Raw genomic sequence first — 12683 nt, forward strand, 5'->3', positions numbered from 1 at the left:
ATTGGTGAGGGTGAGTGGTGAGGGTGAGTGGGGAGGGTGAGTGGCAGTTGTGAGTGGTGATTAGTGAGAGGTGAGTGGTGAGGGTGAGCGTGAGTGGTTAGGGTGAGGTTGAGTGGTGAGCGGTGAGGGTGAGCAGTGAGGGTGAGTGGTGATTGGTGAGGGTGCGATTGGTGAGGATGAGTAGTGAGGGTGAGTGGTTGTTGTGAGGGTGAGTGGTGAGGGTGAGTGATGAGGGTGAGTGGTAAGAGTGAGTGGTGAGGGTGAGTGACGGTTGTGAGAGGTGATTAGTGAGTGGTGAGGGTGAGTGGTGAGGGTTAGTGGTGAGCATGAGTGATGAGGGTGAGTGTTGAGCGTGAGTGGTGAGGGTTAGTGGTGATTGTTGAGGGTGTGATTGGTGAGGATGAGTGGTGAGTGGTCAGGGTGAGTGGTGAGGGTGAGTGGTGAGGGTGAGTGGTGAGAGGTGAGGGTGAGTGGTGAGGGTGAGTGGCAAGTGGTGAGGGTGAGTGGTGATTGGTGAGGGTGTGATTGGTGAGGATTAGTGGTGAGTGGTGAGGGTGAGTAGTGAGGGTGAGTGCTGAGCGGTGAGGGTGAGTGGTTGTTGTGAGGGTGAGTGGTGAGTGGTGAGAGTGAGTGGTGAGGGTGAGTGGTGAGGGTGAGTGGTGATTGTTGAGGGTGTGATTGGTGAGGATGAGTGGTGAGTAGTGAGGGTGAGTGGTGACGGTGAGTGGTGAGGGTGAGTGTTGAGGGTGAGTGGTGAGTGGTGAGGGTGAGTGGCGGTTATGAGTGGTGATTAGTGAGGGGTGAGGGTGAGCGTGAGTGGTGAGGGTGAGCAGTTCGGGGGAGTGGTGATTGGTGAGGGTGTGATTGGTGAGGATGAGTGGTCAGGGTGAGTGGTGAGGGTGAGTGGTTGTTGTGAGGGTGAGTGGTGAGGGTGAGTGGCGGTTGTGAGTGGTGATGGGTGAGTGGTGAGCGGTGAGGGGTGAGTGGTGAGGGTGAGTGGTGAGGGTGAGTGGTTAGGGTGAGTGCTGAGTTGTGAGGGTGAGTGGTGAGAGAGTGGTTAGTTTTGAGGGTGAGTGGTGAGGTTGAGTGGTGAGGGTTAGTGGAGAGTGGTGAGTGGTGATTGGTCAGTGGTAATTGGTGAGGATGAATGGTGAGTAGTGAGGGTGAAGTTGAGTGGTGAGGGTGAGTGGTGGTTGTGACGGTGAGTGATGAGGGAGAGTGGTGAGTGAGAGTGGTGAGGGTTAGTGGTGAGGGTTAGTGGTGAGAGTGAGTGGTGAGGGTGAGTGGTGATCGGTGAGTGGTGAGGGTGAGTGGTGAGGGTGAGTGGTGAGGGAGATTGGTGAGGGAGGTTGGTGAGTGGTGAGTTGTGAGGGTGAATGGTGAATAGTGAGTGGGAGTGGTGAGTGGTGAGGATGAGTGGTAAGGGTGAGTTGTGAGTGGTGAATGGTGAGGGTGAATGATGAGTACAGTCAATATGCACTGCTGTTATCATACCAGGTACCACCACCACAATATGTACTCCTCTCATCATAGCAGATACCACCACAGCAGTATGCACTGCTGTAATCATAGCAGGTTCCACCACAATATGCACTGCTGTCATCATAACAGGTACCAACACAGCAGTATGCACTGCTGTAGTGATAGCAGGTACGACCTCAGTCGGTATACACTGCTGTAGCGATAGTAGATACTGCTATCGAGTTGGTAGATACCGCTATAGTAAATACTAAAACAGTCAGTATATACCGCTACAGTCAGTCAATACTGCTACAGTCAGTATATACTACTATACAGTCAGTACATACTACCACGGTGAGTAGCTACTAGAGTCAGTAGATACTATTATAGAGTGAGTAGATACTGCTATAGATTTTGTAGTTACTACTATAGTCAGTGGATACAACTATAGAGTCAGCAGATACTATACAGTTAGTCGTTACGAGTATATAGTCGGTAGATACTACTGTAGGCCCAGTAAATACTACTATGGTCAGTAGTTATTACAGTCACTAAATACTACTACACAGTCAGTAGCTACTACTGGCTCAGTTGATACTACTGTACAGTCAGTAGATACTACTACAGAGTCAATAGATACCACTTCCTCTGTTGTATGTAAGGTGTTGTTAGTATATATACCTACGAGGGGTAAATATATTTTTTGAGGGGGGGGAGACCACAATTTTCGGAAACCTTTTGACATCAACTATTTACCCCACACTTTCTACAACTTTTTGGACTTGTGAAAGCCTCTTATATATTTGTTGGTGGAGAAATGTACAAACAGCCCACCGGGCTTTGACAATACCTTAGTATCTGTGTATATATATGTCAGGTTTTTAAGAAATATATTTTTCACCCGGGCAAAGCCGGGTACTTCCGCTAGTAGTTTATAATATTTAAAAAGGCAATTTTAATGAATGTTCAAGGAAGATGTTAAAAACACTTGTTTTAACACCTCTGTGGTGCTTTTCAATATTTCAATCTTCAAATTCATTTTAAAGTGGCCATTATTATTGATATTATATAACTTTTTAGTAAAAAAACTAAAAGCATTCAAACATTGAAAAGCGAGCAGCCACTTGCTCTCAAAAAGCTCATTAAAGGGACGTCGCTCATTGGCCAAGGTCTGCTGCCGTGTCTGGCTGGTTCCCCGTCACATCGTGAACACATCGTTAATCGAAACTCTCTCGCAAAGAGGAAGAATGTGGGGGGGGGGGGGGGGTGGGAGACCCTATGGGAGACGGATCGTCAATCGAAATATCGTTACATCGATGGCATCGTACAACGCAGGTCCACCCGTACTCCCCCATTTCCCGTTACTGGACATCTGTGAACAAGCACTTCATAGCTCATCGGATTCCTCCAGTCTAGATTTAGATTCTGATTTTGTCAATGTCCCCAAACGGAACACCTGGAATTCCATCTCTACACAAATGTCCTCGTATGTATGTTGACTTTCTGTTCGTACCGCACCAAGCCAACTGTGCTAATCCGTCGGATATTTGATAACTTCACGTCTATGGGCCCTCATTGTCAGTGTCAAAATGATGACAAAATAAGAAAAGCCTTCACCCTTTCCGGTAATAGAACAGAAAGATGTTAACATGTTAACATGTCCAAACACCAAATGGCTACAGCTATTTCCAGGCATCAAAATCCTCAAACAGCGCACGAGGTGTCGTCACTTACGCGTTCGGTACGTTCCATTGATGGAGCTGTTGGTAGAATTGCAGTCGACAAACAGGGAAATTAAATAGCTCCTGCCAGGCACCAGCCCCGCGAACGTGAACGTCGAGCCAGCCACCGGTTTTGGGGCGTTCCAGCTGTTTGCAGCCTCCTTGGTGTCGTTCAGCATGACCGTTTGGTTAATGGCGGCAGCAGGCTTCGCCCACGTGATGTTGATCGCCGTGTCATTCCACGTGACATTCACATTTTCGAATGATGCTAAAACAACGTGCACAAAAGGGTCCATACATAAATATATATACACACAAATATACACAGCCTCTTTTTTTCTGAAGAGCGTTTGTTTCAATGTAAATAGACCGATTACATTGTCCCGGTGACCTCCCCCCCCCCACCCCCATGTCTTTTTCTGCTACCGCCAATGAGGCCACAATTGCCATTTTAAAAATCGCCCTTTTTAAATCCTTTATATTAAGTTCGCGTGCTTGCGTGTTTGCTTGCTTGCTTAGGACCGTGCAAATCTTTCGGTCGTTTTTTAACCCACTTCCCATGATCCAATCGAGCTGACATTTTCCACACAGACTCGTTGTGCCAGACAATTATTGTTCGTGAAAAAAAATTCCCAAAATGTTACACGTTTTAGGCAAAAAAATGTATTTTACATATATTCAAATAGAACGCATTCATGGCTTTGGTTGAACGTCAGAGTGTAAGAGCCCAGAGCGTAACCCCTCCACAGGCCGTGGTGGAGTAGCGCAGTTGGTAGCGCCCTTGCTTCCCATGCCAAAGGTCGCGGGATCGATCCCCGCGTCCTCCACAGGCGAATATATTTTTAAATCCTTTATATTAAGTTCGCTGCCACGCATATAAAGGATTTATAGTGAAAAACTTTGTTTTTACGGGTTATACTTTTTTCGAATGAGCAAAAGCGCTCCTGGACAGCCTTTCCATGGCATTCCAACGTGCGGTGGATCTTCTTTTTTGCGAGCTCCCTGAAAGGATTAACAACCGTTCATGTTCTTCATTATAATTTGTGTATTTGTCAAAAACGATATGGGTGTGGTGTTTGTTATTTCTGGGCTCGCAGTCGAGTTGGAATGAATCTCCGAGACACATCCCTCGTTTTGTTTGCATATGTTAATGGTGGAAGAAGCCAAAATGGGACCTTTTTTGCCGGCATCAAAGTATGAAAAAATAATTGCTTGCATGTTCACCAAAGGTACTGTGTGTGGTTAATGCAGAGACTTGGTTCCTTGAAAAAGGTTTGATACCAGGATCCAGGATGGTCATGTCTATGCGCCGCTTCTCGGTGGCAGCCCCAACAGTCTGGAACGATATCATCCCTCTGCACATTCTCAGCATCACCTCAATCGCCTCCCTCAAGAGACACTTTTAAACTCACCTCTATAACCACGCGCTTTCGAGCGACTCTGAACTTTGCTCCGCGCCTCTGAGTTGCGGCCGTTACGTCGGCAAATTTGCGCGCGTAATAAATTGCATTCTTATTAACACAACTCCTGTCGAATTTCCAGAACGGGGAAAAGGCATTTTCCGATTTCAAAAATGTCCTTTTCCGCGTGTCTTCTTGAAGAACCGCATCCCTTTTTATGAATCGAGGTTTACCGGCACCAGGTATAGCATAATGACTCACCAGGCGAGAAAATGCAATCCCCGATCAAGGGATTGATTGATCAAAAGATTAACTATTTAATCCTTGCAATGGTGAGTTTGGTGGTATTGCAACGCAGTCACTGGGCCACAAAACGAGGCTTGCTAAAATAATGTATGACTCACTTATTTGTCCGCAGCAATCTGCAACTCTTGGAACCTGCAGGGAATACACGGGTTTATAAGAACCAATGCTTTACCGCAAGTATGACACAAGACAGTCCAACGCATAGAGCATCAATAACATCCCATCATTCATGCCTTCGGCCGTCACGCAAATGCCTTTTGTGTTTAGTTTGTTGTCCTACCCCCGGCATGGTTGGCTACGTACGGCGCGAATCAAGTTCAACATACATACATACCACTTATCCTTTTTTTTGTGTACTCATAGCCTAGCAATAACATTATCTTTACCAAGTGGGGAAAGTGCAGCCACCCTTACTGCGTGAAGCAGAGTTCACTTGAATTGGTCTCAAGAGGCAGCTCCCTAATGTCCACTTAAATGGGATGGGTTGCCCTTGGAACACAAAGGGATGCGTGTGCGTGAGAGAGACCCCGTTGATTGGATGCTTTGTCTTATGACACGAGACGAATCGCGTGAGGTAGCACAATGGGGATTAAACGATATAACACCGAATGTAAGATGCTGAGTAACTGAAAGGAAATAGCGCACTCTCAAAGCGCAATCTGATTAGCGGTGCAGTGTGGTGAGTGTAGTAGCAGAGGATGTCGGCCATGGTATAAACTATGAACTATTATCTTTTATTTTACCAGGTAAGGCACATCACTGAGCTATGTGGTTCTTTTTCGATTTAAAGATTTCGTGACTGCAGGGATTAATCTTCTTGGTTCTTTCGGTAAAGTCACGTAGAAAGGAAATAATATAAAAATATAACATAATAAAATACAATTCTCACGACGTTTCGGCCACAACGCAAGCAGCCGTCCTCAGGTGAAGAACAGGTCTGTCGGAAAGACAGCGTCTGAAAGAACACCACCAAGCTTGGCAGCGTATATTTAAGCTGGGTTAGAGGGGGAAGGGCGCCTTGACAAATGAATTTGCAAATCAACAGGAATTTAGCATATTTATGGAAAATGCAGATATGGGATTAGTCACTACTTGTGGAATGCGTAGGAGGTGGGGGGGGGGTCTCAAAGTCATATTATGCCCCTGCATTATGTAGGATTAGCAGCAACAAAATGGAGGAAGTAGGGTTAGCAGTAATAATAGTAAGGAGCTGCAGCAGCCCAAACCACCACGTGAAAAACTAAAATATAAACTACATCAACATCTTCTTGGTTCTTTCGGTAAAGTCACGTAGAAGGGAAGTAATAAAATAATAAAAATAAAACATAATAAAACAATTCTCACGACGTGTCGGCCGAAACGTCGTGAGAATTGTTTTATTGTGTTTTATTTTTATTATTTTATTACTTCCCTTCTACGTGACTTTACCGAAAGAACCAAGAAGATGAATCCCTGCAGTCACGAAAGCTTTACATCGAAATTTTACATCAATATCATGAATATACTAAATATACTCTCCAATAAGCTGAGCTACTAACAGTAAGTCATACATTACAATTCTATGTCGCAAAAAATATAATATGCCTCCAGCTAAACTTTTTCCTTACATCACACGGATCTGCCCCGTACTATACACTGCCATAGACAAACCCAACATTAAATTATATACTGCATTACTATACACCACCTTAGACTATACATTGTAATATTACACTATGTATTATTCTACCCACCCTACTGTATACCACACTGCTGTATATTCACTATACAATCACGATATTACCTTATACATTATATTAAACATTACACTTTTATACTATTTATTATTATACAATTCTCACGACTAAACGTCGTGAGAATTGCATTTTATTATGTTTTATTTTTATTATTTTATTATTTCCCTTCTATGTGGTTCTTGTTCAGACGAGCAACCTGGCTCTCATAAATGATTCGCCCAAGCGAATCGGGTTATCACGTGGGTTGAGAGTAGGGCACGTGGCAGAGTCGGCATTAAATAAAACCCCGACAAACGTCACGAGGAGTCACACGTGACGTCATCACATCTAACCCCCTCCCCCCCCCCCCCTATTTAAGGAACGAGAGAGGAGGGTTTCTCCACAAATCTGTCTGTCTGCTTGATGAAGCTGATTGTAATTACTGGCGAAACGGCACGGTGCTCAGAATACTCTGAACGCGTGGTGATGTTGATTCTAAATGTGGAGGTGAAAAACCGGAACAAATATCCACACCACCACGGGGAGAGAGAAAATTATAAATATACAGCAGGTGTCATGGTCAGAATCGAACCCACAACCTCCCGTATACCAGGTAAGGTAGTGAACATTTCCTAGCCACTGTGATGATGATGAGAGAGAGAGAGAGACGCAGACTTCAAATATACAGCAGCAGCAGCAGGCGTCGTGAGGGTCGGGATCGACCCTGCGACCTCCTGCACACCAGACGAGGTAGTCAACATCTCCTAGCCACCACGGCTACTTGTAAGCCCTTCACTAACAATTTCCCTGTACTTGACACACCGGTAGAATGGGTTTATTTTCGTCATATACCAGTGCCTTGTTCGCAGTGGTCAGAGAGGGCTTGTCCAACGCCAAACTTGTTAGACGGCTCTTGTTTGACATATTTTAAATACATATTGTAATACATTTTTCTATTGCAATTTCACTGCAGATGGGGTTTCATAATTTGTATATATATTATGCAAATAAAATTGCGTGCGTATGAATGTTGATCTTTCGCACCGTACGTGGCCAACCCTGCTAATCGGAGGTGCGGGGAAGGACAACAAACTAAACACAAAAGCACATGCCATTGATATATGCAGGGTGCTTCAGAGAAAAATGTGTACACTTCTGAGAATTTGCAACAACACCACCACCACGAGAAATGTGCGTCCGGGCTCTGCAGACCACCTGGACAAGATTCCAGGCCACGCGTTGACAATGATGTCGAACAACAACGGAGACTCTTTGACTTTTTCAAGCTATTAACATTACATTTATTATCGTGTTATAGTGTCGTGTTATCCGTTCTTTTTCCATTAAAAACGATAGTCCCAAATAAGTGCTAAAACATTTGTAAGCACCCTGTATATCAAATTATATATCAATGACATGTATATATCAATGACATGCATTTCCTTGTTGATAGGTGTGATACTATTTATCATGCAAATATGGCCCTGCCAACGCCAAATATTTGTGTAGCGCGAGCCTTGACATCACAGAATTTGTGGTAAAAGTGGGGATTTCCGTGCTTCAAACAAGTCTGCTTTTTTACTCAAGCGGCCGTCCATAAATGACGTCACGCACCTGGGGGGGGGGGCGGTCAGACATTGGTGACGATGTGTGACGAGAGGGGGGGTGGTTTTAGAAATGTGACGTCACATCAAAATGCGCAACTTTAAATAAATATAGACAACACGTTCTACTGAATTAAATAGACTTTTAATAAATGTTTTCTCCTACAACATCAGAGTGCAGCGCCACATTAAATGCGCACTACAATGACAATAGTTTAAAGCGATTTGAGCCATGTTCTTTTTTAGGGTGGGGGGGAAGAGCTTTGTGACGTCATATTTGAGGGGGGGGGCGGGTCTGACTCTTTGTGACGCCGTGTGACGAGGAGGGGGGGGGGTAAAAAATCGTCGAAAATCGCGTGACGTCATTTATGGAAGGTCCCATAGGAACACTACGTCGGAACCAAAGTTGAATGCGATGGGATTTTTTTTCTGTTTGTGTGCGTGCGGCCGTTTGTATAACTAAGCTATGATCTACACCGGGCTCTCAATTGTCGTGAGGTTGATCGTCTGTGCGCTGTGTGTTGAATTTATATCGCTCCGTACGCAGCCGACTGCGCTGACTGGAGGTGCGGGGGACGGACAAAAAACGAAACGCAAAAAGCACTTCTAAAGAAATTAGTTCTCAATGCAGTTTAGTGGTGTAGTGTTTAGTAGTGTATTGTATAATAGTGTAGTGTATAATGGTGTAGTGTATAGTGGTGTAGTGTATAGTGGTGTCGTGTATAGTGGTGTAGTGTATAGTAGTGTAGTGTATAGTGGTGTAGTGTATAGTAGTGTAGTGTATAGTGGTGTAGTGTATAGTGGCGTAGTGTATAGTGGTGTAGTGTATAGTAGTGTAGTGTATAGTAGTGTAGTGTATAGTGGTGTAGTGTATAGTGGTGTAGTGTATAGTAGTGTAGTGTATAGTGGTGTAGTGTATAGTAGTGTAGTGTATAGTGGTGTAGTGTATAGTGGTGTAGTGTATAGTGGTGTAGTGTATAGTGGTGTAGTGTATAGTAGTGTAGTGTATAGTGGTGTAGTGTATAGTGGTGTAGTGTATAGTGGCGTAGTGTATAGTAGTGTAGTGTATAGTGGTGTAGTGTATAGTAGAGTAGTGTATAGTGTATAGTAGTGTAGTGTATAGTGGTGTAGTATATAGTAGTGTAGTGTATAGTGTAGTGTATAGTAGTGTAGTGTATAGTGTAGTGTATAGTAGTGTAGTGTATAGTAGTGCAGTGTATAGCAGAGTAGTGTATAGTGTAGTGTATAGTGGTGTAGTGTATAGTGTAGTGTATAGTACCACGGCGCCATGATTTGACTTGAAATTACATGGTCACGGCGGGGCCACTCAGCCACCGCGGTTAGGACACACACAGCACGGCAAGCAAAGGGGCGGGGACATAATATATGAGACGAACGCGAACGTGTTCGGGGGTCACCAACAACGCAGGAGCTTAGCGGCGAACCCTCTTTTGATATGGAAAGAGATAAGCCCACGTTATAGTGCTCGGCGGGAGGAGCAAAACCAAACTGATTGAATAGAAGCTCCTTTTGATATGGTAACCGGGACACGGACGTCGGTGAAAGCGCCGATTCAAATAATGTGACCTCACCAGCAAGCCCCCAGATTGGCCGGGAAGGCCGCGGGATTAACTGATCGGGCCCTTTGATGGAGAGGATAATAAAAGGGGAATAGAGAGAGCGCAGAGTGAGTTTGTGTCCTTCACAAGCCAGCGATCGGTCGACTCTCCAGCCACTCGAGGACTGGGCCGCAGGAGCTCCGTACGAATCGAACCATGAGTACGTGAGAGAGATAGTGAACAGCGTGAGAATCCCTGAAGAGAGTAATTCTAAATAGAGATAAATTGGGAAGTGTGTATTCCGCAGCCGTAGCTTGATTAATGAGTTCCGAGCCGCAGCGGTGAGGTCATCAGTAACCACGAAGTGCTGACGCAACGGTTTAAAGTCCTGCCAATAAAGAGCGCCGATTAACTAATTGATTCCGAACGGCTGCGACGGCCAATAAAACAATATACCGCAATTCAAGCACGTGGTGCTGCTGGCGGTGGTTGCCGCGTGTGTAGAGCTGCGCCGCGAGGTACGCGAGTACACACGGGCATATTCATACAGCGGTTCATCTTCTTGGTTCTTTCGGTAAAGTCACGTAGAATGGAAATAATAAAATAATAAAAATAAAACAATAGAAGACAGAGTCTCTGTCTCCCCGACAGACCTGTTCTTCACCTGAGGACGGCTGCTTGCGTTGTGGCCGAAACGTCGTGAGAATTATTTTATTGTGTTTTTTTATTTTATTACTTCCCTTCTACGTGACTTTACCGAAAGAACCAAGAAGATGAATCCCTGCAGTCACGAAAGCTTTAAAACCATACAGCGGTCGTTGCAGTTGTCTCAGTGGTAGGTGTGGTAGCGGTTATTGTGGTGGTGGTGGTGGGCATTGTGGTTGGTGGTACGGCTAGTGGGGCTCGTACTGCGCCGCGGCCGCGCATCTTTATTTTGCTGATACAGGTAGGAACAATATGTTCCACACTGCCCACCAGGGATTTTTTGTCTGTCTGTCTGTCGTGCATAAATATATATATGACATAAACAGCTCTTTGATTGGTGGAGACCTACTGCCGGGTACGGAGAGGGGAGGTGCCTAAGGGAGGAGGGTCAGGGGAGGGTCTAAGGGAGGAAGGGTAAGGGGAGGAGCCTAAGCAAGGGGGAGGGGCCTATAGTTAAGGGGGCTGGCTACCTGGCTGGCTACCTGGCTACCTCAAGTCAAGTTATCTTTTACACAGGTAGCAACAACAGGTTCCACACTGCCCACCAGGGATTATTTGTCTGTCTGCCGTGCACGAATGCGCTGTACAACCAAGTTCCTACCTGCCCACTGCGAAGGAACGTGTTTTTAGCGCGAGTCGTAGCGGACAAGGTGAGCGACGCGCAGGCAGCTGCCGCGCTATTTTTTAGCGCGTTCACGTGGAGGGCCAATAGGCGCGGGTGGCTGCGCGTGCCCGAGTGTGGGCAGCGGCGTGCACGGGCACGCGCGTGTGCCAGGAGTCTTCTCCGAACATTTGGGGGGATTGCCCGCGGGGAGTGTGTGTGAATGACCCGAGGTGGCCGAGAGCCAGCCAAGAGTCATGTCTCACAGGGGAGACGCGGAGGTAGCGAGGCCAAAGCTATGAGCGGAAGCAAGGAGGAGGGAGGAAGAAGAGGAGGAAGGGGGAGAGGAGTCGGGGGGCAGCAGCCCTAACAATCTCATAACCACCGTGGCGCCCAGAACGCCTTTCCATAACATTTGTCCCTTTAGCCTGTTATGTTTGAATGCCTAAAACAATAACCACCGTGGCGCCCAGAACGCCTTTCCATAACATTTGTCCCTTTAGCCTGTTATGTTTGAATGCCTAAAACATTGAACGCCTATACATGAGCCGCTATCCGTGAACTCTCAACCACTCATCCCCTAACTCTGAACCACTATCTCTGAACCCATCAATCTTTCAGCCATTATCGCTCAATCCCTAATATGGAACCCATAACCCTGAATCCTTATTGCTTATCCCCAACCCATAACCCAGAACTCATATCGTCGAACCGCTAACCCCATCCCTGGAGCCTCATCTCCGAACCTGAAATATTTAATCAATTAACCCCCCCCCCCCCCCGATCCCCGAATCTGTAATCCTAAATCACAACTGTCAAAATCCCGACCTCCAGACCCGTGTCCCCACGTCTTCGATGAGCGCCCGCTGGCTACGTACGGCGCGAAAGATGTTCAACAGAGACAAAGATCCCCCGTGTAGCCTTAACAGACTGTTGGGGCAAGTGCTGTCAGCGAGCACCTATCGAGGCCGGCACTGTGGCACACGAGGGGGTGGGTGACCAACACAACGCTCGGCCGCCTTTGTCTCACCAGTGGCGATGTTTAAACACCGCCCGGGTACTCATTTGAGGCCGAGTTGACCTAGGGGAGACCCAGGACCAGTTCAGATAATCGTCACCGGGTGTTGTCTGCGAGCGGGAATCGAACACGGGTCATAGCCGGGTTCGTAGCGCAGCGCAGCACTGACCGCTACCACCACCGCTACGTACGGTGCGAAGGAAATTCAACAAACATACCCACACACACCCCCAAAACCTGAACCACAGATCCCGAAACCCCCTAATCCACGAACCCCATCGTCTCACCGTCACCAGCGTCAGCATCACTACCGCCTTCGCCACGACCAGCAAAGGTGCAGGGGTTGATCGGGTTCCATAGGTAGCAGCCATGGTTGAAGGTTGTGTGTTTGTGTGTGTGTGTGAATAGTGGGGAGTGGGGGGGGTCTGTTTAGAGACTGTGGGGAGATCAAAGGGGGGCCTTGGGGGAGGAAGTGGTAGGAAGGAGAGTGACGGGGTGGGTGAGCCTATGGGAGAATGAAAATGATGGAAGGTCGTTCGCCGCTACCGTCCACATCGACTTCTCACCTCTGAGTTGGGTCACACCTCGACTCG

General features: G+C 46.6%; 1 protein-coding gene across 1 annotated transcript in view; it reads right to left on the reverse strand.

The window, feature by feature from the left end:
• The window catches only part of LOC144947975 (receptor-type tyrosine-protein phosphatase beta-like), a 55794-nt gene extending 43333 nt beyond the window's left edge, over positions 1–12461 (reverse strand). Inside the window, exons 1-3 of the mRNA XM_078877404.1 lie at positions 12378–12461; positions 4987–5020; positions 3196–3450 (exon numbers count right to left, since the gene is read on the reverse strand). Of these exons, the coding sequence (XP_078733530.1) occupies positions 3196–3450; positions 4987–5020; positions 12378–12461 (373 nt within the window). The remainder of the gene's footprint in view (positions 1–3195; positions 3451–4986; positions 5021–12377) is intronic.
• Between the last annotated feature and the right edge of the window lie 222 nt (positions 12462–12683).

Source organism: Lampetra fluviatilis, chromosome 48, assembly GCF_964198595.1.
Source record: "Lampetra fluviatilis chromosome 48, kcLamFluv1.1, whole genome shotgun sequence".
Taxonomy (NCBI): domain Eukaryota; kingdom Metazoa; phylum Chordata; class Hyperoartia; order Petromyzontiformes; family Petromyzontidae; genus Lampetra; species Lampetra fluviatilis.